This window comes from Acanthaster planci, linkage group LG04, assembly GCF_054643075.1.
Source record: "Acanthaster planci isolate LZ-2023a linkage group LG04, COTS_SCS, whole genome shotgun sequence".
NCBI classification, from domain to species: domain Eukaryota; kingdom Metazoa; phylum Echinodermata; class Asteroidea; order Valvatida; family Acanthasteridae; genus Acanthaster; species Acanthaster planci.
The window spans coordinates 3,079,360-3,105,716 of NC_141780.1; the positions used below are offsets into that span (position 1 = coordinate 3,079,360).

General features: G+C 40.3%; 3 protein-coding genes across 5 annotated transcripts in view; 1 reads left to right on the top strand and 2 right to left on the bottom strand.

Annotated features, from left to right (window-relative positions):
- On the bottom strand, positions 1 to 22,096 carry LOC110983652 (protein RD3-like). 3 transcript variants are annotated; one of them, XM_022243076.2, is made up of 3 exons: positions 21,867 to 22,096; positions 3,248 to 3,308; positions 1 to 2,553 (listed from the first exon to the last, which is right to left on the bottom strand). In XM_022243076.2, the coding sequence occupies exon 3, from the start codon at positions 2,530 to 2,532 to the stop codon at positions 1,921 to 1,923; it is 612 nt and encodes a 203-aa protein (XP_022098768.2). In that variant the 5' UTR covers positions 2,533 to 2,553; positions 3,248 to 3,308; positions 21,867 to 22,096; the 3' UTR covers positions 1 to 1,920. The 3 variants fall into 3 exon arrangements, with proteins under 3 accessions (XP_022098768.2, XP_022098767.2, XP_022098769.2); XM_022243075.2 differs by lacking the exon at positions 21,867 to 22,096 and adding an exon at positions 18,786 to 18,951; XM_022243077.2 differs by lacking the exon at positions 21,867 to 22,096 and adding an exon at positions 17,736 to 17,849.
- LOC110983653 (putative protein BRICK1-B) lies at positions 19,094 to 24,303 on the top strand. The gene is made up of 3 exons (XM_022243078.2): positions 19,094 to 19,327; positions 20,569 to 20,651; positions 22,720 to 24,303. Exons 1-3 carry the CDS (start codon positions 19,198 to 19,200, stop codon positions 22,744 to 22,746), a joined length of 240 nt encoding a protein of 79 aa, XP_022098770.1. The 5' UTR covers positions 19,094 to 19,197; the 3' UTR covers positions 22,747 to 24,303.
- Positions 24,297 to 26,357, bottom strand: part of LOC110983651 (pseudouridylate synthase PUS7L-like) — a 5,631-nt gene continuing 3,570 nt past the window's right edge. Inside the window, exons 5-7 of the mRNA XM_022243073.2 lie at positions 25,914 to 26,018; positions 25,237 to 25,593; positions 24,297 to 24,966 (exon numbers count right to left, since the gene is read on the bottom strand). Coding sequence (XP_022098765.2) covers positions 24,355 to 24,966; positions 25,237 to 25,593; positions 25,914 to 26,018 — 1,074 coding nt within the window. The 3' untranslated portion in view covers positions 24,297 to 24,354. The remainder of the gene's footprint in view (positions 24,967 to 25,236; positions 25,594 to 25,913; positions 26,019 to 26,357) is intronic.

A 26,357-nucleotide genomic window follows, 5' to 3' on the forward strand; every position in this document is an offset into this window, starting at 1 on the left:
TAAATTCAAAATGACTGAGTATTTTATTAACAAAAGTTTAGTCTGAAGTGGGTTTTTCTTGTGTCTGGACAGGCCCAAGAATAGTACAATTTAAAACTTGTGAGACAGATGTACACTCCCCAACAAATAGAACGTAAACTGCAGTAAAGGTCCTACAACAGCTGCATTTTTTACACCAGCAGTAGAAAGTTTAATAAACTTTTAGTCATTAAACTAAAAAGTTCAAAGTTACACCTACTTGTTCAAAATCAATGAATATACATGCATATTCAAACATGGATCGCCTATAAAAAAAAGAAGGCAAACAATGATAATGGCATAAATTTATCTTTTCTTGTCCTAAATAAGTGACTGACAGACCACTTCTGCTAACCAAGATGAGGACTTTTGTTTCCGTTTTGAGGTAACTCGTTAAACTTTCTCTTGAATCAGAAGTTTTTGTTTTATCTTGAAGTCCACATAGGTCATTAGTGCTGCACTTAATTACACTGATCTGAGTTACAAGCGCAGTGGTGCCATGCTGATGCATGCATATAGGATGTAAGAATATGTTAAATTTGCCTCAAGTTAAAGAACACATGGAACATGCATATACATGTAAGTAATGGGGTCTCCTTGTACTATATAAAAACCGCATTTCAAGAAATCGCCCGACGTCTACACAGGTAAGCAGGACGTTGTGGGTTTGAATCCCATCCGAGTGAGCTTAAGATTTGTCACAACTCCCCAACCACACTGAAAATACAGTGTGAACACACATGCCGGCGTATTGTCTTTTGATAGTAATTATTCAGAAAACACTCCCTGGAAATGTTTCACTGCATGCACTTGTCTTTGTTTAGTCAGTTCAGGGCATGTCTGCACTTTAAATCTTCCCGAACTGCATTCATGTCTACGCATTCATGTCTACGTATACAAATTCAAGACTACTGGGCCAAGCTGTAACTCTACACTGGGCTTGAGGTCCTTGATCAAGAGTGAAGAATGCGCCATTGGTTTTTGACACCGAGGTGATGGATTTGAAGAGACTGGTGGGAATAAGAATGAAACACAGAATATTACCTAAGGGTTCATGTGAACTACTCTTTTTTTTTTTTTAGATTTGCATAAGATGTGATCAGGCACTTCGACTCATCTTTCACAGATACAAATTAGGTATGGCAGGACTTGTGACTGCACATGTACCTAAGAAATGAGGATTTGGTCATTTACGAAGACTACCGGTATATAAGGTTGAGTTATAAATTGTGTAGAAGTACACTGTAAATGTGAACACCAACTCTATGTATACTGTACATAAAAAGAACACAAAATCCACATCAATTCTTAAAATAGAAGTTATTTAACACAAAGAATTTATGAATGGTAGTTACCGGTACCAGAATATGCTATTCGGGAGTCCCAAAGTAGACATTTCTTTAACCCAACTTTTCATTTATGCAGAAGTGAATGCATGTTTCCTGTAGCACACTTTTTTACATTAACTGATTAATGTGCAGAACACATTGTACATGTTCTGTAAATTACTTTTCCGTGGATTCTTTTTTATCCATAATACATATACAAATACAATGCATTCTTTGACATCACGCCAATGATTACTTCCCTGAAAAAAGTCAACATTCTCCTGGACATTTTCAGGTTTTCAGAAAAAAAAAAGAGCTGTTACCTTGTTCTTCATTGAAGTACCCAGTTCCTCAAGGACACTCTTGAAAGAAATTGATTTTTTTTTGTCATTCATCACAACAGCTGTTTGACATCCTTTATCACAAAGAAACTGGTGAGGTATATTGTAAACAAGGTGTCAACTACCCTGTCAAAACAGTGGAGCATGGTAAAAAACAAACTTGGATGCTGGCAAATGATTTGGCTGACAAGATTGACATCAACTTAATGTTGAACAGTTGTAGCAAAAAATTGTCAAACTGGAAGGTCATCAAAGTTTGTGCAGAACTCGGCCAGGCTCCGAGGCTGAGAAGTCCTTGTCCTGGTGCTAAACTCTGGCATGCTCAGTGAGCGCTGGGTCACCTGTCTGTCCATGTCCCCGGCATCTGCTGTGTTCAGCGGCGACACACGGACGTTGCTGCGCAGCCGCGTGAGGCTGGTAGTCCGTTTGGCCACCCACTCGCCTAGCGTCTCCTCCTGGGGCCGCTCCTGGATCACCTGGTGCATCACGGCCTTCAGCAGCAGTGGGATCTCCTCTACCCGGGGCTCCCGCACCAGCACTTCCCGGAAGCGGTTAATGACCCGCCCCGTCTCAGCCGGCCGCACCTCGGAGCACAGCTCCTCCAGCTGCAGCAGCTGCAGCTGGGGCGGGGCGTAGTACTTGGGCGGGGTGCTGACCAGCCAGCTGTAATCGGCCACACCCTGCTTCTTCTTGCGGTCCTCCTCCCGCTGCCACTGGGCGTGCTGGCGCTCTCGCATCTGGTACTCCAGCTCCCCCATCAGGCAGTCTCGCACCACGCTGGCCTCATTCTTCTCGGAGAGTTTGATCTCATGGCTGCGGAACAGTGAACTCAGTGGCATGCTCATTGAGAGGCTGACTCTCTAACACTGAGTAGTAAAAACACAAAACAAAAGTATTCAAAACTCGTTTGATTAAACCAGTTCATCAAAAATCAATTACAACCAGAACAAAGAAAATAAAGGAACAACCATTGAAAAGAACGAGAAGAAACAGCAAAAGCATCAGATTGATTGTACATGTAGTTTTCAATCCAGATCTTAATTACTGGAGAATTTCACGGTTTTTATGTGCCTTTTCACAATTATTCAAAGACAAACTACACCCTAACATCACGTTCTACGTAATTCATTTAACATAAAAAATTTTCCGACCTAAATCAGCACTGAGTTAGAGGCATGCAGGCAATTAATATATAGTTCCACTCCCAAATCATTATGAGTTGACTTCAGGATTTCCAAGACAAAGACACAACTGGGTTAAGGAAACATATCCTTTTTTTTTCAAAGTACAGTCTTGAAAGACAAACGCAGTAGTATCAAAAACTCATTTCTTGATCACCTTATAATTGAAAAAAAAAAATATCTAGCCATCACACCTGCTGAGACAGAATTGATGAAACCACTTCACCCTGATGAATAAATAAAACCGCCAGATCACTCCCTCGGAGCCACTATTGCTCTCCTTCACACAGACACAATCTACTTCGCCTCAACGACAGCATAAATCTCCCGAAGGAAACCTCGGGAATCGTTAATTTCACGCCTGCAAGCAAGTACGTACCTGCTCTATCTTCTGGGCGCCGGTCGACAATCTGCGGTGTGTGTCGCCTTCACCGTCAACTCTGCAAATGGAAAGAGGGAGGACGGTGGACACTCAATTTATACTCGACTACATGTACTGGTCTCACACATGTTCCATTGGGAGGGAGAAAAAATAGACTTGCTACCAATCCTTAATTAGAAGCCATCTGTCGATTGATCGGAGGTTTGCGCATCTTATGATGTGGCAACTCATTATACAACTTCAATACATGTAGACCTTTGTAAGCTACATGTAAGTTGCCAATTGAGTTTCTTTGTCTTACCTAAAAAATCGACAGTAAATTTCGTCTTTTAGACTTTTGGAACAAGGAGTTTTTTGCACCTTTATTATCAGATTTGTTTAGCTCTGGATTTAATTGAAAAAAAAAAATCCAGAAACAATTCATTAGAAACGTTGGGGCTAGGGATGGTATTTCAAAATTTGTTGCAATTTCTTGAATGTAACCCCTGTTTTTTGGGAATGGTTATGATATTTCCCTCAGAATCGGTGAATAATGGGTCCGGTTTACAATGCTGTTTAACTTTCTGATTTGCTTTCAGTATAACAATAACATCGCAATGTAAAAATAGCATTTGAAGACCAGACAAGTGACATGTGACGTGGAATGTGTCCACACGCACGATTTGCTAATCTGCCCTATCAGGCAGGAAGATTCCGCATCAATCTTCTCCCCCCCCCGCATCACCAGAGAGAAAAATGTCGCATGTAAATTATCCACGCCTGGCCGATTGGATTCTTCATCCAGTCGCTGGAATTAAAGAGTCATTCATCATTTATCCCTTGTATTTTCATACTCACTTGCAGACCACACAGAGTGTAATACACACGGTGCACTTCATGCACAGGCAAATTGTATTTGGAAAGGAAGATGCTCTTTAGCTCTTAACAAATAGCAAGGGGAATCAGTTTGGGAGTGGGCTTGGAAAGAATTCAATTTACGGTGTTTTCATGTCAGAAAATTTGTTAATAAACAGGGGCCAGAGCTGAACGGTAAGTTTGGTACATCTGAATAGATTGTCTTTGCCTTGTTTGCAAAAATGCACAGATATGGTTACTTGTGCTACATGTAAATGTACCATCTATGTTTGATTTACAGAATCAAGTGAAGTGTTTTGTTACATGTATCACAACGAGAAAAAAAAGTACATGTAGTTTTGCATCATTTACATCACTGATAAATAGGTGTCAACGTCATCAAAATTGGGGGGGGGAATACCTTCGTTACCTCAAATACGGTAGCTCTTATAACTATCAAACTAGACAATCAATGAGCCTTTCCTTTAAAATTCCTGATTAAATGCTTGCAAATGCTTCAGGGATACTTGTATTTTTGTCAAAGCTAACAGCCTGGTAAAAATGTACATGTAGGCGTGGCAGTACGAAACGCTTTACACAATATTACAAAAAGGTTTACAAAGTCTGGATCAGAATAAATAAATGGCAAACATACACGTGTACATGTACAATGTACATGTGTAATATGCAGACGCATAACAAAACATACATGTACCTACCCATACTAGTTTTAACTTTAAAACTAGCAGCTTATGTGTGGCACATGTAGTTTTCTTTCCAATCCACTAACTTTTTCCCAAATTAAAATTCAATGATTTAGACGCAGTCAAATTTCAAGCAGCTCAGAGTGAATCTGTCGGGGGGATAGATGTCGGGGGTTGGGAGTAAGGACGAACGAACGTAATCAGTGAAATAATCCTCTTCATCCTTGCTGAAGGCCTCAGGAAGGGTAAGGAACCACCGAGCTGAACACATCCGAGATGCAATATCCCTTGAAGGACATATACTGTCTGTACCAAAGTACCATCAGATGAACAGAACTCCTGGCATTGGAGTTTTCGCTTCAAAGCAAATCCTCTTTCTGTCTCCATGACAATAGATTAAGAAACCCATTGGCATCCATGACTTTTGCATCTATGACCCCCCTCCCCCAATGGATTTGTTTTGTTTTGTTTTGTTTTGTTTTAAAGCATAAGAAAGGGAAATTTTGGGGACCATTTTGAATTCCCTTCCTTCTAAACGTGTGTAAAAAAAAACAAAAAAAAGTTTAGCTTTAGAAGTCCCTTTCAGAGAGACAATAAAAGGTTACAGTAACTTGCATAAAGAAGTTTCTGAATTTTCCACCGCCCAAAAAACAATGTTTATGGATTTGCAACTGTATCTACATTAATAATAAATAATGGGAGGTGCCAAAAATTTGGGAATTTTTTCCTGTAATCTTTTATGGCCTTTTTAACAGGCGAGATTAGATTTGGGGGCTTTTTATTCACCTTTGAAAGAAAAGGAAATGAAATATACTTTTGTGACATTGCCTTTCTCTCATTATTTAAAAAAAAATAATAATGCAGTCAACTTCTTTTGTAACAAAGTTAAGGGGGCAAGACAAATCACTTTGTTATAACCAAGACTTTTTTTTTATTATAGAGTGGAAAAACAAAAAAAAATATAAGAATTCAAGAAATTGGGATTTTCAGAGTTTGTTCTTTATAACAGGATTTTATTATAACAGTGTTCTTATGATGAAAGTCAATTGTGATTGTTGGCTCCTTTTTCGGGGGAGGGGATGGTGCCCATTGTTCTTGGACAACATTACTGCAAGAACGTCGCCTCTTATTCTCTTCTTATTTTAATTTCTTTATTTATTTTTTTGCAGAAAGTTGTTCGAGACGAGACTAACAATCCAACAATATTTTGAACGATTTGTAAGACCCTGACGGCATAATATCAAATCCTGGGATAAAATAAATCTTTGGACCCAGGACTTTAAGAAAAGCCTCCTGAGATCTTTTCATACTATCTGCAAGCTTGAGAGCTTAACCTCCTCTGATGGATTTGAAATTGGGAGAATTTATCATCCAGACTGCTGGGATCACCACTGCCAATTTGCCAGGAAGAGTCAGATTTGGCAATGCCATTACCCGTATGCGCTGTCTCTTTTGCACAGCAAACACAACATGACATCCTGACATTATCAGAGGCAACATTGTCCGCCGCGACCTCTCCTCAGCAGGGACCGCTTTATACATAGTGTTCCTGTTGACATCCGTCGTCTGCCTCACTTTTTTCACAGATCCTCTTTCACCTCGCAATTTCCGCATGATCAAGCAAGCTTGGCATCAACCCTGTCGGCACTGAAAATATGTTATGATTTCTTGGAGCATTCATGGGCACAACCTTCTGGGGGGGTGCCTCCACCAAATGTCATCGGGGGGATGATGAATGACAATCTTTCAGATTAGGTTTTACATGTTGAAGTTTGGGAATGTTTTTTGTTCAGATATTTTCATTATTTCAATGTTTGTCCACATTTTTTGTTAATCTATATACATGAACCTATTGTAGGGATCTGGGGTTTCCCCAGTGAGATAATTACTTTTGATGCAAATATGAACTCTGACCTGCCGATCTCTTGCACGAGATCAATGCGCGAGTATGAGCGTCCCTTGCTGTGTGCAGACTTAAATTATTTCTAAGCCACGCCCTTCGGCCGGAAGTTGCTTACATTGTATTACATTTTGGCGGGACCTGAGAAGTTTCTGGGCTTTTCTCAGTGATAGTCCCACGCTTGAGACCTGCACCATGGTGGGCTGGCAGTCACAGCAACATGGATCCTTGTGGGATAACTAAAGCCCTTTTTCCGTTGGCTTTAGTGTTCATACCAATTTGGGCAAACTTTTAGATGTCAGGGTAAGAGAATTTATGATTGTACAGAGACATTTCATAGTGTGAATTTATCACGAACATAGCGAATGTAACGTTTAGTACGATGTACATGTAAGCCATCACTCATTAATAGTATGTCCTCTGTCTTTCTTTAGGGTTATTTCTTGGTTTCTTTTGGTTACAATTTCATTGCTGATTGACACTTGGGAAGAAATCGAAGGGAATCAAGCCACAGTCGCCTCAAGTCCATTTTTTTGCCTGGTTTTGCACCTCCTATCCTCCTTAATTGGCGGACGGATCTCCACCCTCCTGACAACTGCAGAAGGACCGGACCGTTACATTATAAATACCCCAGTACATAAGACTCCACAGGGACATGCTGGTATCTTTCCTGAAATGTGCTTTCCAAGTACTAAAAAATAACTTTAAAAATGGCACCATATGTCCCTTGGAAGAAAGTCTCCCCAACCCCTATGCCACTGCTGCACCACTGTGGCAAATACTGTACATACAGTACATGTACATGTAGGATAAACAGTACCTCCAAAAATTTTCAATCTATTTTGTCAACAGTTTCTACCATTCAACAAGACTGTACTGACTACAAAAATCAGCCACAAATTTATTTAATTTAAGGCATAGTCTTGAGTGCTGTTGGATTCTGAAAAACCAAGTCGTTGACTATTAAATCAAATAAGCATTAGGTCAAACCTTAGAATGAAGCTAACCTAAAAGGTTACCCACAACTAAAGATCAAATTATCCAAACAAGTGGTTCTGGAGATGGGTCGATTTTCATTTGTTGGAAAATGGCCAATTTTCAGGATCTGATTTCTGGAAACGCTCTCTGGTAAAGTTCTCAGAAAAGGAAATTCTGGAAGAATTTCTTAAATTCAGAAAAACGTACGTACAAAAAGATCTTGGGACCGATAAAACGATGCGGATAAAAGGGCAAGAGACACTGTACAAGTAGTGTGGATGATGTATGTAAACATACTTTTCAAAGAATATTTTTGTACCAAAAGCACAGTGAGACAACCCAGTAACGGTACATGTACATTGTTCATATATACACATGTACTTTGATCAGATTTTAATGTCTCCACTGTAGCCTCAAGCTAGCTTAAAGTGACACACAGTGAAACCACAGATCAAGTGTCAAAATAAGGACAAACAGAACAAACAAATTACGTCCTTCCACCACCACACAAGTACAAAATAAAATGGAAAAACAAAATTGTACACTGAGGAACATGTACTCATGCTTTCAATATCTCTTTGTGGCTGAAAGCATATTGATTTTTAGCTCTTCCATGTGAGGAAAAAAAAATGTGCAAAAGCAAATTAAAGATGCACTTGGCTCTCACCTGCAATGTATAAATATGCGTATCGGCAGATGGCATCTGAGATGATGTATGTAGGAAAACCGCTCAAGTCACGGGGAAAAAATATTGACTTGTCTTGGAGTTGTATCACTGGTGATCTCTAATCCTCCCCTTTGACACTCACTCTCCCGTTGTCAAGGGAACTGACTTTTGTACTGGTAGGGAGGGTGGGGAATGGGAGGGGGGACACCTTCAAAAATTCCAGACACATTTTTTAATTGCTGGCGCTTGCTGCGCTTACCGCCGAGTATGCTCTCTCTTTAGTCTGATAGGTCTTGTCCTCCAACAGGCAAACATGCAGAATGAAATGTCAATTTGTTTGCATGTGGCCATTTATAGAGACCTAATGTGCAAGTGTACACATGTACAGGACATTCGTCAAAATGTTGTTCTCTCCCATCGTAGGAATTAGCCTCAACCCGTCAAGGGATTACAAATATCTATATCTAACCAGGGGCTAGCAGTACTCTGCCCACAAGGGACAGGCTGATTTAGGGCTTTTGACACAGTTTTGCAATATTCATTGAAAACTGGGAGGGAGGGGGGGTTGGCCTCATAAATCCTCCTCAAACACAGGATGGTGCTACTGCTATCTGACCTACGGTCTTGAATGGAACAGGGTGTTGGTGAGATCCCTACTAGTACGCGTACATGTACATGTACTCACAGGCTCTTAAAATGAGCTGAACCTTTAACAGGCAATGACTCGGTGGTTGTTTTCAGTCTTAAATTCAACAACACTGGGACCATGATGGAGCTAAGGAGTAAGCACACATAGAGATCAAAAGGGTCAATATAATGGCCACCTCCAGTACTGCAAGGACCAATCAAATTACGCGCCGCTTGCGAGCTACAACGAATGCTGGGAGGTGCATTTGTAAAGGATTAGGGGTTCCGCGCATGCGTGTCCGTAAACTTCCGCACGTTCAACATGGCCACCATTGAAAGGGGAACCACCATCATCGGAAACTAAAATTTCAATAATTTTGAATTTTCAATGATTATTTCAAAGATGGATTTGCACCCGGGAGATGTAAATTAATTTTAGGTTTTTGCCCTGCCCGACGACGTGTATTTTAATACTGTATGCTCAGTGTATGCCCCCGAAGGCTTGTGAAAAAACACAAGCATACTCCCTGGGACTTGAACCCATGACCTCCTGCTGACTAGTGCAGACGTCTTAACCACTGAGCATACAGTGTTAAAACACACATCGGGCAGGGCAAAATCCAAAATTAATTTACATCTCCCAAGGGCAAATCCATCTTTAAAATAGTTGTTCACGGTACCCGCTGCTACATGTACATCTGATTTGAACCAGCCAGCCAACACCGGCAAGCTAGGTGGTCGAGTGGTTAAGATGTCTGCACTAGTAAGCAGGAGGTTGTGGGTTTGAGTCCCACCAGAGTACGCTTGTGGGTTTTTTCACAAGCCTTCGGGGGCATACACTGAGCATACAGTGTTAAAATACACGTCCGGCAGGGCAAAACTCCAAAATTAATTTTAGTGATTGTTTTGATATTCCAATGATAATGAAAGCCTGGTTACATACATATTTACATCCCCAAAACGTCTCTCTTTACAATAAACAGAATTACTGACAAAAACAAATTCCCCAAAAATACACGACAAGAAAACTGACAAGAATGTGGCTAGTCCAGAGGCAAAAGAAAAAACACACAAAAACATGGGAAGATTTGGTGTCCTTTCTGTCACTGTCCACGTTTGTTTCGGCATGAAACCTCGCCACATTGTCTATTGCATTCTTGCAGCATGTTTCAACCTTCTTTGGCCATAGGAACCACTAAGATTACAAATTATAAAAGATATATCACAGTTAATATTTTGGGTATATATGTTCTCTACCATAGGAACCACAAAATGTCATAACTGACTTTAAAAATGTCCGATTTTATCAAATAACCACCGTCATTAGATATTTTCGAGTGCATCCGCCCGGATCTCTCGCTGACTCCTAAGGACTACTGTGGAGAACTATGCTGCAACGAAACACACCAAGCCTATGGGTTACCAGCTACCTAGCGGTGGTGATCACTGTGTACAAAAAATATCTAGGGTCATAAACACTGTGGCCGATAACCCAGCTTTGTCTACCCTGCTGATGACCAGAGCGGTTAATTGGATTACAGTCTGTGGGGGACTTGTTCTAACTCCTTGTGTTTAATAGCTCCATGCTGAGCCCAAGGCTGCATGGGAGGATCACCCCCAATATTTGGTTCTGGATTCACCCTAGGTTGAGACCGTCCACGGCAGAGGAGAGCAGGACCAACAACCATCAGGATGGTGAACTTGTACTGCAGTAAACCATGTTTACTTGTAAACAGGCTTTCTGCACTGTATGTGTTCACCTGAAAAAGAGTACCATGTGAGTTTATTGGAGTAGCCCCCTCAGAACTACATGCAGAATCATGCCTGCTAATGAGACACATCAGTTTTGCACTGGCAAATGGAAACAGGACTTCTGAGAACAGTTTAGCCCTACGTTGTATCAAGAACACAGTCTTGGGAAAAGGGAGGCACCACTTGGCACTGCGATGGAGGGATGTTCAAATTGGTCACAAAAATGAAACAGCATACAAAACACAGCAAAAGGGATGATAAAAACTCCACCATTTCAAATCATTTTAAAACTTAGACAAAAATAAAACAACTGTACGAATAATGTACATTTATGTAGGAAATTCTTGATATGCACCTGTCAACAGTGCACACAACATCTACATGTACATGTATGGCCTCAGTTTCTACAGGTAGAAATGGACTAAATGGTTCATTATTCAACACAAATACAAATTGTAAAGGTGCATTTGTAAACACGATTTAGTATTTCCACAAGGATTACAACCCAGTTACATGTGCACCAAGCTGACCAATTGACGGTGTTGTCTCTCTCATGCAATGAGGTTTTGTCAGGGGATTTTTTTTCAAACCCGTCTTTGACCTACTGTAGTCATTAGTCAAAGTGTATTTTTTCTCAAAACACACTCTTAAGCTAGATCAGAGGCCCACAGGGAGTTAAGAAGTCAAAGCTGGACTCTGTCGGTTGTACATTCGATGATTATACAGGCACAAATTACTTCCACGTTAGTTAATAGCATCATCAGACCCACAATCAATCTGTGCACTTTGGGAGCACATCTCGTTGGCAGTCGGAAACTGTTAAGGCTCTGCGATGTGTCAACGATGGCTCCACAGTGCAAATAAATCGTAAGTCATCCCAACAAATAAATCATAAGTCATCTCAGTTTGCAATACATACATGTACATGCCTGGTTGTTCACGAGATTTAATATTCAGGACGGTCAGCTTTCAAATGGCATAATGCCAAAATTTATTCAGACAAGCACCAAAGTACTGTTAATTTTATGTTTTTAAAGGGGGTTTATTGGCCTGCAAGAGATGATGGCTGCATCTTAGCTGATTGTAAGTGAGGCCACTTCCCCCAGAAAAACAAAAAAATGCAAGCGCAATCCAATAAACATGATAGAAACAGGTCAAACTCAAGCAGGGAATTGATGAGAGCGGATGTGACAACCTTTGTTAGGCAAGGCCATTGCCTTGGCAATCAAAAGTCAATTACAAGTGACTGATATCAGAAGGAAATGTATATTAAAAAAAAAAAATCACGTACATGTAGTAAATCACAAGTAACTTTTGCCAAGGATATTCATAAGGCACACGCGGGACATAATTCATTAAATTTTTTCCTTTTCACCACCAATTCTTGTGGACTTTTATTGAGCAAACCACAGGTTACATTTACATGTATGTACAAGTCTTGTGGGTGCTAATGGAAATTTGATCGCGTCCATACAAACAAGCCCACAATATAATGTACATGTACATGAATGCTGCGAAGTACACATGTAAAATTTCAAAAAGACCTTTTTAACAATTCTTCCACTACAGCATTACATACACTCTCAATAAAACATTGGTCACTAATCCCATAGGCTTCTTCTCTGGAAAGTACTTGTAATATCAAGAAAATCTATGCACTGATCCACTCCAGAAATTGTAACGTACATATACAAGGACTAGTACACGTTTTGGTGTAGTTTTGAAAAACTGTCTTTTTTTTTGACAATTACCATCCAGGATACATGTATCTACATACTGTACATGTATGCAGCTTTGGTCTTGGAAAACGTCCATAAAATTTACAGAAAGACGGTGTTTTATATGCTAAAAGCAATTTTGCGAATGCACGTACACGTACATGTACTACCTGTATGGACACAGCATCTTACAAATATCAAAGTCCATGGTTCTTTTTATGATTAAAAAAAGAAGTTCATTAAGGAATTAATGATATGCGTGTACATGTACAAGTAATGTCCATTTCATTTAAGACTGTAACCCAAGAGGTCCTCCTGTTTAGAAAATAAATTAGTTTTCTGTTTAAAATGATCTCCGATGTTGATTCAGCCACTGGAATTATGAAGTAGAGAAACGTTGGATTCATTTTCATGACATGTTTACTGTAATAGGTGTCAATTTGCTGGGAAAATTGCAAGACATGAAATCATCCCACGCTGCACGTTATATGAACTGGATGAATTCTGTAGTGAGAATGGTAACATTTGGAATGGAAAAGAGTTAATGAAAGGGTTTATGCAACATGTCATTACTTCTGTCCACCAGACGAGAGAATGCTAGTCAAACTTTGGCGTCTCAAACCTCAATTGGACAATCAAGGTCCCAATGTTCTGTTTTGTTGATTGTTCCTTTCCTTTGATACCCGTATTTCAGTAACTACGGCCTAAGTGAAGTGAAACAACATACAACGCAGTTCAAGTCTGCCCAGCGGCGTGTCAGGATGAATGCTAACTCACTTCAACATACAGACAGATCTAATCAAAGCAGAATCCCCATACTACAGCTAATTACACACCAACCCCATCCGAATTACTCGAACGCAGAGAAGGAAGGGGGGCTTCTTGACGAAACCAATAAAAATTAGATAGGCTGAGCACTGCAATTAATCACGTCCTGTAATATGCTCTTTGTCTGTTGGCGTGAAGTACACTCACGGTTTGCTGTTGGCTTGTTCATGTTGCCACTCTGTCAGAAATTAATTACAAAGTGTTCACCTTCAAAATTCGTGTGAAAGCTTCTCGGGCACTTTGGTATCTTTTTGCATAATTAATCATTAGAGGGATGTGCATTCAAATGGTACACTGCGCCAGATCCATTGACTTGATGCAAGAATAGATGATACCAATGTGTCAAAAATGTCATGTCACTAGAGCTCTGCTGCGGGGCAACAACGTGTGCAGGCACTTTGTTGTGCAATGCAGATACTCTTATTTCCGTCTGAATATGCACAAAAACCCTGTGCTGTCTTCCCATGTATTTTTGTCTCCTTTGAAGATAACTCTGTGCAGACTCTAGTTATGACATCACAGTCTGTAATCTGGTAGTTCAATGTACGGCCGTGCTTAACTCTCGAGGAAAAATTGCAATAACGTTCAAAGTCCAAAAATGAAGTCTAAAAAATTCTTCGGGCTCGAAACATGCCTTGGGTAACTGGCTCCTATAGAGCAAACAGTATCCGGCAGGAAATGTGGAGGATAGCAAAAGCCTACATGGAGCTCTCTGCCAGTACAATCTGAAATCCAGACATATCCTATTACCATTAAAAATAGATTGGGACGCTACTAAGGTAACATTCAGCGTTAACCATTGGAGACCTGCCACCTGACATAACATCTATGACATCTTATTAGGTAATTTCTTTGTCGTCATAGCGACAGCCTCTGTTACTACAGTATGGATCTACCATGCCAATTAGCCTTGAATTTAAAAAGATATCAGGCTGTTAAAGTACGCTCCTAACCCTACGACTTATAAATAAACCAAAAAAAATTAACGTACCACATATCATACATGCACAATGTATGTACGTGTCCTAAATATTCCAATATACATGTACAGCCTACTGAAAAATAATACAACACACGGTATGCCCGTAATATTCCCTATCTCAACCGTCTTGATTGGCTATATGTATGAGTCAACCACCGGTTGAATTTGTTTGACATATACATGTATATATATGTAGGTTACCCGGTACCTGGCAAAATCAACCAGATCAAACCTGGCCTCCTGTATATGCAGTCAGTTTTTCAATAGACTTGGGTCTGGGTCAGCCATGTTGAAATTGAACAAGGCATTAACTCCTCATTGAATCAAAACAATAAAATGAACTTACATGACACACTGAATCCTGCCCCGTATGATTAATAATTGCATATTTGTGATTCAACACATCAAGTGTTTTGAGCCAAATTTTGAATAGTTGGAGCTTGGAATGCCCGTCAATCATCACACAGTCTGATACCATCCAAATCAACAGTTTATATATCATAAAACAGATTCACAGAACAAGATTTTTAAAAGTTGTTTCCTTGAGAAATAAGGTGTATTGTACTTGAGTAGCTTGACCCTTTGAATTCCAAGCACAGGTAGCCCTTTCCCTTAAAAATTTACAGGTTAAACAGAGACGGGTGATGGACAACGGAGTCATGCTGTTGCCATGCATTCTGGGCCATATGCTAGGAAGACTTGAAACACAGGTTGTGCACATTCAGCTAAAAATCTGACTCCACGTACATGTAAAGGTACATGTACATGGAGTATTATACATCTGGGTGCTTAACTGTAACTACTTCTTGAAAAGCAATACATGTAGCGGTATCTGTACTAGTACTAGTGTATGTATACGTTAAAATGACACTTACAAGTCATTATACCACTGAAAGCATTTTGTCTGAATGATCAATGAAGCCCTGGAACACTGATTATACACTGTTGCTGCAAATCCATGGTGCACTCAAAGACAATAAATTGAAGATCTACCACAAAGCTCATGCCATTAAACAAGTCCCAAATTTCGCGTTAAATGCTGCAGATTATGTGTAGGCCCAGTATTTAGCATAAACCTCCATTCATTTTGTTGAGTAGCCTAAACACAAGCTGGCAGGGAGTCAAATTGGCCTGTCAAGTTTCATTTGTTGAGCACAATGCCAATATAACAATACTGCTACACCCAGATACATGTACGAGTTGTATATACATTTCATTATCGATCTAGTGTGCTGTCATCAAAGCGAGCCACACTGTATAATGCTCCCACAATGGCCTGAAACATTTTCTCTGCAGTGACGGGTAGGCAGGTACTTGGCACGAGACCAAAAATGGAGAGTATCTGGTTCCATCACTATGGAACCATTTCCCCAAAACCTTCCCACATTCAAACATCAACTTTTTGAAAGGCACATCCAACGTCAAAGGTACACGTACAACGTACAAAGGTAATGAGCTTAGTATGTTTAAATATTCACAGTGATAAACAGAACAAAAATAGGACAGATAGCCAAGGACCGTGGCACAGAACAAAGCAGTTGTGAGGACAAATTGTACGGCGTTGGGGACCTGTTTACTTGCCACAAAACCCCATAAAATAATATGAGGTGAGCATTCCTGCATGCACCCAGGATGAGGTGTGTCACAACAAAACTGATTCAACAAAGTATTTTCTTTGGAAGGGAGGTTCCTCCTTGTGCCACTCTCCTCAGTTAGCATAGCAACTGGGTAAACAACACACAGACATCAGTGGAAGGAAAACACAAATTCCCAATGCAAGCTATTTCAATCTTTGGAAGAGGGGAATGGTTATTCCACCCCCCCCCCCAAAAAAAAGGGGGGAGAGAGATTTTCTGAGGTTGGTTTTGGATTTTTGCATTTGATTCATGAACTAAATGCGTTGCTATCATGTCTGGTGAGATGAGTGAGATCCCTGAGGGAACATGAGGCACCCAAGGACGGAAAAAATTTACAGCACTAAGTTAACTTACACTGTCAGAAAATCTATGAAAGGACAGGATTCAGGATGGAGCACGAGAACCAAGCTTCTGACTGTCTGTCCTACTGTAGGCCTACATGTAATTGCTCTGTTTTTTTTAAGGTTGTACCATACCACAATTTTGAGGGGGTTTAGAAATTTCTAGCCAAAAACAGGAGGGGAGGCTCGACAGTTATATATACCAGGCAAAATAAATAAGATTTAAACGATTGATTCCTCCAAATGACAGACAGCGAAAATATACATTGTACAATACGAAAGTCTGGCAACCTGATTTTCTTCATCATCGCCATTTTAATTCAAACTATTTCAGGTTTTTGAGCTTGCGAGGATTTAATCAACACAACCTGCCCTATTCTTGCTATTTTAATTACGTAGTGCCCCGTATCTGTGTTTATGCAGCAGCCTGTGGTAACAGCCCCAACTATTTCTGCAATTAGGGCAGGCGAGGTTTTGTTACTCAGAACAAGGCCAAATTTGTATCAGAATTGATTTCCGAGCCCTGGTTACAATTTATAAATTCACTGCTATTAGAAGAGTCCTGGCTGACGACTACGAAACAGCTGCCTGGTAAATACTGTCGGAAAAAGAGATTTGGTTCAACGATAGAGGGCGCTATGATAGTCTAGTTAAATTTGCAAGTCAGATCACTGCTGTTTCAAGTGTGCTTTAACCTTACTCTCGTTTTTTGGAAACCATCTTTCAAAACTGCACAAAAGGAAGAAAAGTCAACAAGCTGATGGCAGAATTATTGGCAAATGGTTCAATAAGATAACAGATTGCGCAAAGGCAGAGCTACCTGCTGATTCATAAATTTCCATTATACGTACATGTAAAAAGTGTGGATGAAATTTTAATTTCACCCCATCATCCAATTTTTTTCCAACGTGCGAAATGAACTCTTTTAAAATGTGCCCAAAACTAGAAAAAGAATTTCCAGACAAACTAGTGGATGAGTATTTGAGTGGCAGTGATGATACTTTAAAAGAATTTATCAACTTGAAATGATTTTGTAAATGTTTATGTGGGGTTTTTTTAGATATTTTTTTCAAGTGTGGAACACTCAGCTGAATTCATGTCCAATTTCCGGATGCTGACATTTTGAATTTCAAACGAAATTTCACGAAACTGAAATTGTTCACAAGGGTTCAACACCATGTATCACGAAGGAAATAGTACCAGTTTATAACCAAATGAGTTTTACATTTTTCAAGAGAGAGGTTTGGCAGCGCTGCGTGAGGAACTTCAAGTAAACATTAAAGTTCGCCACGTTAGGGGACTCTACTACATTATATAGCCTAGGTGCAGAACAGTAGGTTTATAGGCTAGTTCATACACTGTACTTCATGTGGAAGAGAACACAAACAGGACAAACATGAAATTGTGAGTTTGTGACATCAGATCAAACTTTTACACTACATGCATGTTTGTGTTTTGCTTCGCTTTCACGCTCAATCAGACTTGGTGGTAAAATTGCTGGCCATACCGCCACTTACCGGTTTATCCATGGCATGCCACCTCGTTCCTGCTGCATCCTGACTCCATGCTGCAGGCAACACAGTAACCTTACTCTATTTGGACTTAATTATGTTAATGTTCGTCATGATCGGTTGATCAGTGCAATCACCTGATCTTCGTGTGATATGTCGATTTTCTTGCACGATCTGCTGATAGGTCCTAATTGTCTTCAGCTAATCACACAAAGTGCCTTGTCTTTCTTTGTGTTCTAATCCGCAGTTGTAGAAGATTGTCATTTTGAAAAAAGGAAGTAAAGTCAGCGACTTCATACAGTCAGCAGCCTCGACTGATCTGCAATTCGCGATCACACAAGCGCGATCATGACTAATCAGTCACGTCAGTTATGCATAAAATAAATGTCTGCATGGTCAGCTGCACATGGTCAGAGACATGCTGGTGCTCAGTGCTTAAGCGCAAATTTATTGTACTCCGTCCTGAGTTGATTTGCCTTTGGATAACCAACTCTCAGAGGCCTTGAGGGAGTAGGCTTAGGCCCTACAATCCATTTGCATAAGAGTCAAGATTGTGCTATATAACCCAGTGTTTGTAATTTTCGGGACCATGATAAGAGAACGGAAGCTTAACTTTTAATCTTTGAAACTCACCTTACTGGATTATGCTGTCTACATGCTGCATAACTGCAGGATTAATTCGTTGGAAAGAGGGCAGGGTTTTGATTTATAAGGGAATTTATGGGGTAAAAACAACCAAGGTGACATCACGATCCAGTGTGTGGTTAGAAAATCACGTAAGAAAGTCGTATTTTCTTCTAATTAATCAATCGAAATTCACAAAAAATAGCGTCAGCATCATTAAGAGAACACTGCCCGAGGCTGTACTCTTTGGCAGGTCGAACTCTTTTGTACAAATGATAAAAACTGGAGGTCCCGAAGTTTACAAACGCCTGCGCTGAGCTGCGCTGGCACTGCACTGGCTGGCGCGGCCTGTCCAAACCGAACTCCAACAATCATGACCAAAAACAATGCAACTTTAACGTAGGATTATGACAATTCAGTAAATTTCCTTACCTGACAGTGATAAATACAAGTTCTGTTGCCGATCATGCCGATACTGCACATCGTTTCCGTTTTCAGGTCACAGAAATCGTCAATCACGTTTTTCGGCTGAAGCCTGCAGGCAAAGATGCCAGGACCGAGGGCAGCATTTCCCCAGTGGTTTGTTTGTTCGTCAAACACATGAAATACACGATGCGATAACTTTAAGCGCTTCAATTCCAAAGCATAAAAAGACAGAGTCTGTGATTGGACTGTGTAAATCATTTCGCCTCCTATCAACCAATTGAATTGAGCAACATAACAGTATACGGATGATGAGTCTGAATGTAAAAACGTGTACTTGGAGAACAGGGCAGGATCACTGATCAGGAAGTGAATTGGCAGTTGGTTATTTTACCCGAAACGCTGTCAAAACTCCATCGGAATGTCTAAAACGCGACAAGCACCTCAATCGACAGTCCAGCAACAAATTCAGGAGGACTGGGCCAATAGAGAATACATCGAAGTCATCACAACAAACATCAAGAAAATAGCTGACTTCCTTAATTCCTTTGGTAAAAAACGACTCTTTATCGCCAAGGCCTACTTAGTACTACTACTAGTTTACAACATAATTATTCAATTTTAATGTAAACACACAGCCATGACGGTAGACCTTGGCCTATTTAATTATATGGGGGCCTAATTATTCACCATGGATTTTACCATTATATGACAAATAATTCGCAGTCTCAATAAGATGATTTGACACTTCCTTTACCGGAAGTTAGAACAGTAATGTTCATGGACATGTTGGATGACTCGTACCTCGAGTTAGGACCACTCGTACCTCCATGTTATCAATTCGGTTGTAACTTTCTTGCTCTTCCCTTTCAGCATGGTTAAGATCAGATTTGACAAACATATCAAGGAAAAATCTTCATAAGTCTCCTGGAGAGATCTCGAGCGCCAGCATGATTTTCTCCATAGTGCTTGCTGCGGGCATTTGCACCATCGGTTTACGTTACAGATGTGAAACAACCCGACTGTTTACCAACTTGACTTCCTTTATATTATCCTGGGGGGGGTTTACTAAACTCTAAATTCTTTTTTTGGGGGGAAGGGACTTCAATTTATTCTTATGGCTCTTGGAAACGTTACTGGACTTTTTCATTTTGTGGGGAATGATGGCTTTGTTTAGTAACTTTTGGGGGGTGTACTTAATAAAACTGTTTATTTCTAGATTTCTTTTGGAAATGTTTCTGGTCTCATTTTTTCAATTTTTAGGAGGTGGTTGCCTTCCTTATTAACATTCTTGTTTTTGTTTTGGGGGTTTCTTGGACAAGTTACAACTGACATTATTTTAGAAACTTTGAAATAAATAACATGACATCACTCCATCATCACGGTGGACTGCACGGTGAAGATTCCAAATTGCACGCAACGACGGCTGCCCACGTTGACCAGCATCAGTTGCCTGACTGCACATGCATGACGTTGATGTGTCTCACATTAATGTCACCCCACCGGCGGGTAGGGAATTCTGTGTAGCCAAACCAGCAAATTAGGTGACGAACACATGACTAAGAAATCAAATTATTGTTCAAGTTAATTACAATTATAATAAGCTTTGATTTCTGTGAAGGTGCAAGTTGGCTTTACTGGAGGTACAAGTTGTCCAAGGTGCAACTTGACAAATGTACGAGTTGGTACAGTTATGTTAAGTTGATGTACGAGTTGTCCATGGTGCGAGTTGTCCAAGGTACAAGTTGACCTGTTTCCTTCATGATGAATGTTTATGACGCTTGACCAACAGATACATCATGTCGATCGAGATTAGCTATGCTGAACGAGAAGCTGACATCACTTGAGCGACAAATAGAGTATCTGGAAGCAAGGGTGAGTTGAGCAGGCTCTGTCTTCGACATTTCTGACAAACCCTCGGATGATTGAGTTTAGCCCAGTTTGCAATCCATCACTTCATGTACAAAATGACTTCTGAGATTCAGTTGTCACTTGTGTTAGGGAGGATCAGTCCATCAGCAACAAGTGTGCTGTCGCGTTGCACTAGCTGCCAATCCTTTACGAAATCTCAGACCTCTCTTTTTTTTGAAACAATCTTCTACAGCCATGAATCAGACAGAGTTCCATGTACGGACAACACTTATTTTCCCTTAAAATGTTAGAACAACCATCAGAAAATGATAACATGTCATAAAAAGTAAAATGTAGCTGAGAAAATTCCGAAGCATTTCTTCAGAAAACACTTAGTTTTTTCAGACACGTCTTACAGGTTTGTACACGGGGGTGTCACTGGGAAAAAGGACAGTATGGGAGAACTTGCAAAATAATAAACCAAGGAACTTTGAGGAAAAAGTCGCAGGAAACTGAATTAATAAGGACTCAGACACATTTATTTTACTTTTAAAAAGGACACAAAAGAGTTTATCTATTAAAAAGTACCCAAAAATTGGGGGGAGGAAGGACCGCTAGACTGAAAAGACTCAACACCAAAAGACTACAACTTCAAAAGGACTAAAACAAACCAACACAGTGTGTAAAATGGACCTCATGAGTTTACACTCAGACTTCAAGCTGTAAAAAAACCAAGAGAAGTAAAGAACATAAAAAACAACAAAATCCCTCCTGCATGGACTACATAGTACTGGAAGTGAGAGCAAGGATTAACATCATAAAACTAAAATTGTGCACAGGTCTATGGGGCTCATTAAGTATTCAAATCCCCTGGCATGTCCAAATAAACAATCAACTAAGGAAGAGAGGACAAAGAAAGGCATGTTCTGAGGCAAATGGATGGAAATACTTAAACATCACTAGCATACTTAGACAAAAAAGAGTATGAAAGGTAAGAAAATTTGAGAAAATTAAAGAAGTAGAGATCTAAAAGTTAGACATGAGAAGGGATATAGGTTTAGAGTGTGTTTTCTAGGCACAAAAGCTAGACAAAGTTAGGAAACCTTCAGTGAGTTGGAAAACAAATACTCGGGAAGAAAATCGGCAAACCTTGGCAAGAAAAGTGTAGAAACTGGATAATATTGAGGAAAGAGGGAAAAATTAACTTTATACACGAATAAGAAAAGTTTAGAAACTCACCACTGACTTCTAGCAGACAAGGGCCCAAGCAGAAAACCACACTCCAGTTAGGAAGAACAGGTGATGTAAAGTTGACTGGTCTCTGCTGATCTGATACACTGAGTGTGGCCAGACCATGTGCCTACACTATATAGGGGGAAGCTGGGGCTTAAACAAATAAACAGGGGGGCACACTACTAAAAAAATCAAGACTCTAAACTAAAGCTGAAGGTGTTTAAAGGGGAATTACTTCTACGTACAAACATGTATTTAATAGCACTCATTTCTGGCTCTGCCACAGGGACATCAAGTATTGTCCATATATGGAACTCTTTCCATCATTGGCAAATCATGCAACACAGTTAACAGATTGTGCTCAAGCAATCACGCATATCAACTGATCATGTCCAACATGCGCCTGTTGATCTGGTGATCTGCATTGCAAGTTTTGTGTGAACCACAGTGCCGTTGAAGTATATTGGTAATAGAAGTGCCCCAGAAAGGCTTGATATGAGCCCATAATGTCATGCATGTAGAATGCTTAGTTTGATGGTAAAAGCTGTTCCTTAAATTGCTGAAAGCTAGCTGAAAAAAAAAAAATCAGCATCCTGGTTGGTAACCTGTCAAGGCTGGTGTGTATCTTACATGCTGCACATTGCAATGAAATCCGGAATTGCTTTTGGTCACATCTTGTTGCATGAAGTTAGTTTCCTGCTTCTTCCCTGTTGCTATGGCTGTCAAAAAAAGCAAGGTGCCTTCATAATAATAAAATGTGGTGGAGGATTTGGATGAATGAAAAAAAAAATTCTAGCTTAACAGTGTGCAACATCCCTCAAAGTGCTTTTAACGTTTTCTGGTGTTTTTTCTCCAACAGGTCACAAAGGGAGAAACCCTGACATGAGAAACCAATGAGGTCACTTTTGTATTTGTAGTCCAGATATCATCTCAGAGTCGTCTGCTACTAGTCGAGCTTCATTCCAGTCATCTTTGGTTCAGATCTAACCATCTCAATACGGGCATCTTCCCGGACCGTAAATTTCATTGTGGTCCAGAAATCAAGCAGAGGCATCTCCTCCGAGACTAATCTTCATTCCAGCCATTTTGTTTTTTCTTCCATCTGGGTTTAACTAGCTCCCCAAATCTTTTGTAGACCTTTCTTGACTCCATTTTGTACTGGCAGCCTTCGGCTATGTAAATAGAAACATGGTTGGAAGAACATTTTCCATTTTCGCCTCCCTGTGTGAAGAGGGAGGCATTTATAGCTTTGGTAGTGTGTTGTTAATGCACTGCGTGTGGTAGTTGCATGATTCTTTTGTAATTCCTGTAGAGTCTTTCAACCCAAAACTTACTGAGCAAAACTGTGAAAGAGCTAAAGGAAGATTGATGGCAAACTACTGTGGCATAAATAATGTTTTTTTAATAATCACCTTACTGGCATCTGTCTTGCCAGGCAAAAATGACCGCCTCCTTGAAGGTCTCAGCATGTAAAGTCCTAGGGCCCAACCCATGCCAACATTAACAAAGCTGTGAACTCACACAATTACCCTGCACGGAAAAAAAAGTTGTGGCCAGTTGTCAGCACTTTGCCATTTTGAGTCCATGGGGGGTGCAGGGCTGTTCTCAAGAGAATAGTTCAACAAAAAACAGATAGTGGAAATAAGCTTTAAAGCCCCACATAAATTAGAACCCATGTTGTAGACAGCTACTGTAAACATAAACTATCGTTTCCTCACATACACCATTTGTGAATTAAGACTACTCAAGTCCTGAGATTTGATTTCTGATTTCTTTGTTTTCCGCTTTATTAATTTATTGCATTTTCGTATTTAAATGTTACAAGAATTCTTTTTTTAAATAAAGGGGCTCTTTAACATCTATTGAGCAGGAATTAGATCATTTGTAACTTTTACTAAATAAAAATCCCTATGTTTAGAAATCTGGTACATTATTGTGAAAGTGTATAGAAAACCGAGAAAAAACAAAGACATTGTAAAGACATGTTAAAGGTGGGTTAAGTCTTTGTTTTCGAGGCAGGGCATTAATCCAAACTTTGGGATGTAACCACTCTTTTATCAAATTGTTTGTGGGCGATTCCATGAAACAGGTAATGTGTCATTCGGTTACTGGGTTTGCTATCATTCACAGTTCACAGACGAAAAGAAGTTTCGTCAAATAAAAAAAGTGAAAATTTAAGGTAACATTACAGCCTATTATTCCTGCTTTAATTTACCTTGCTGATGAACTGTGCAGAAAAATAAGCTCAGTGGTGTGATGCCACCAAAGTTTGCATGGAGTTGTTCCTTGTGATAACAAATATTGCATGTGGTTTGGGTTTAGGAGAATGTACATATGTTGATGCTGATCATTGTCACTACATTGGATCCTTGTTACAGAAACTGAAGGATTAACTTACTGTTCCAACCCAAAATATTGAAATAACAACATAAAAGATTTAAAATTTTCTTGCGTTTCCTTTGTATGTACTTTGTAAACAAACTTCCACCATTCTTCAGTTTTTCATCAGCTCCCTGAGAAAAACAGTTGCATATGTTGAAGACGGCAACCTGAATGTTACCCTCAAATTTGCCCCTGGGCCAGTTGTTTTGCAATTACTTATACATTGTCTGTCTTCAAACTCTGAGCTGCTCATTTCAGATCCCTTCGGTGATTTGCTCTCATTTTGTGCTTTATCTGAATCAGCGGGCTTTCTTCTGTCAGTCTGCAGCAAATCATCAGAATAGCTCAGATTCCCTTTGGGCGCCACTGGTCTAGCCCTCTCATCAGCAAAATGCTGTCTGTCTTCTGGAGGGTCTGATTTGTGATATGTTTCCTGCTGGTATCCTGTGATTGTTTGGACTCCGTCATCGGCACTTGGCTTCTCTAAATCCCAGACGAGGTCCTCGGGCCACTCAATCAGGCGGCGGTAATCCCCCGGTATATTCAGCTGAAGATCATGCAAGCGGTATGTGCAGGAACCGAGGCCCATCTCTGCTAGGCACTTGGTGTATGCCTCGCCCATCCTGTTGCTGGGATACCGGATGTTGTTACCAGGCAACGGAAGGACCACATCCCTGATGGAGAAGGTGCCCAGTTTCACATCATCCTCAGAAACTTCTCGAATCTGAAGGAAAGCCATCAATCAGGGAATTGGGGCATTTTTAGAAATTCAAAAGTATTAACCGCAAAGTAAATAAATATTTAAAGTAAACAATATTTATCTACAATTTTGGCCGGCTGGATGAAATCTGAGCCAGAATCTTACCAACATTCAACTACCTAGACAAAAAATTACTGAAAACTTAAAAAATAAACCAGGTATTTACAGTGCATCTTGGGATTTGGGATAAATGGTGGGAAAAGATGGTACCATTCAAAGCCAACCGTCACACACCTTGTCCCTGGCTCCTCGCTTCTCATCTCCCATCAACACCAGGTCCCCAACCACCGCCCGGTACCCATACAGTCGCAGCCGCTCGCTGGCCATGCGGTTCCAGACCAGGCCGCCAAAGGCGTGCACGTAGAGCTGCCGCATGGCGTGGGGGATGCAGTGCAGTGCCCTGGTGCACCCGTCCCTCTCCGTGCCATGCCTGTGCAGCGCCCGCAGGATGAGGCCCTCGCGGGAGGCGCACCTGGGCAAGAGGCGGAGGGCCTCCTTGGCATTCCGGGTCCGGAGGAAGTGCCGCTTGGCCCTGTTAACTAGGTCATCCTTGTCGCCCTCAGCCATAAGTATTTGAGAGACAGCATCTTGCTGAAATTGTTGGTAAAAGGAAAGCAGTCCATGTATCACTCTCGGAGTCTCATCTAAGGCGGCAAGTAGTATTAATTTACACAACTAATAAATCAATGCATCGATTATTCAGTTGGTGGACAGGAGCACTGTTGACGTAGTAACAGGAAAAATGTGTGGATGCAAATAATTTGATTCACCATAAATGTAATCAAAAAGGGAATGATTATTCCACTCGAAGAAAATCATCCTAAAATTACTGCCCTTGTCTCGGTTAGACCTTCATAACCTTCATAATTTACAAGTTTCCATATGGCTTCACAGGGTCTTCCTTTACTTACATACTTGCCGGCCAGGATGAACTGACCGATAGCTGCCGATTGGCTCTCACCATCAAGTGACTGACCAAAACGCTGCTCTCCAAAATAATTCACGAAGCCTCTCTCCTGGTCAAAGCAAAGCATACCAAGCTTTTTGTGAGGTTCTTTGGTAGGTGTTTTATTTATTTATTTTTTTCAACTCTCAGTGAATTTTCACATATCAATATGTTAAATATGGCTCCACTTCATGTTGAGGGCTAAATGAAATAACAATGCCAAATTGGCAAGGCAGATGTGTCTGTAGAGTTCAGGTTTGTCGCATAGAATAACTTTATCACCTTTTGGGAAAAAAAAAAAAAACTGAAAAAGGACTGCAAAACATTTCAGTATCTACACCTTACAACTTCCCAAGTCTAGCACCAGATAGTTTAGCGCAGGAATACGGTTAATAATTCTCTGTCATGG

Bases quoted from the DNA above. Each gene is read 5' to 3' on its own strand.
- LOC110983652 (XM_022243076.2), bottom strand. From the start codon at position 2,532: ATGAGCATGCCACTGAGTTCACTGTTCCGCAGCCATGAGATCAAACTC.
- LOC110983653 (XM_022243078.2), top strand. From the start codon at position 19,198: ATGTCTAAAACGCGACAAGCACCTCAATCGACAGTCCAGCAACAAATT. The intron at 19,328-20,568 runs GTAAAAAACGAC...CTTGACCAACAG, and splicing joins TGACTTCCTTAATTCCTTTG to ATACATCATGTCGATCGAGA. The intron at 20,652-22,719 runs GTGAGTTGAGCA...TTTCTCCAACAG, and splicing joins TAGAGTATCTGGAAGCAAGG to GTCACAAAGGGAGAAACCCT.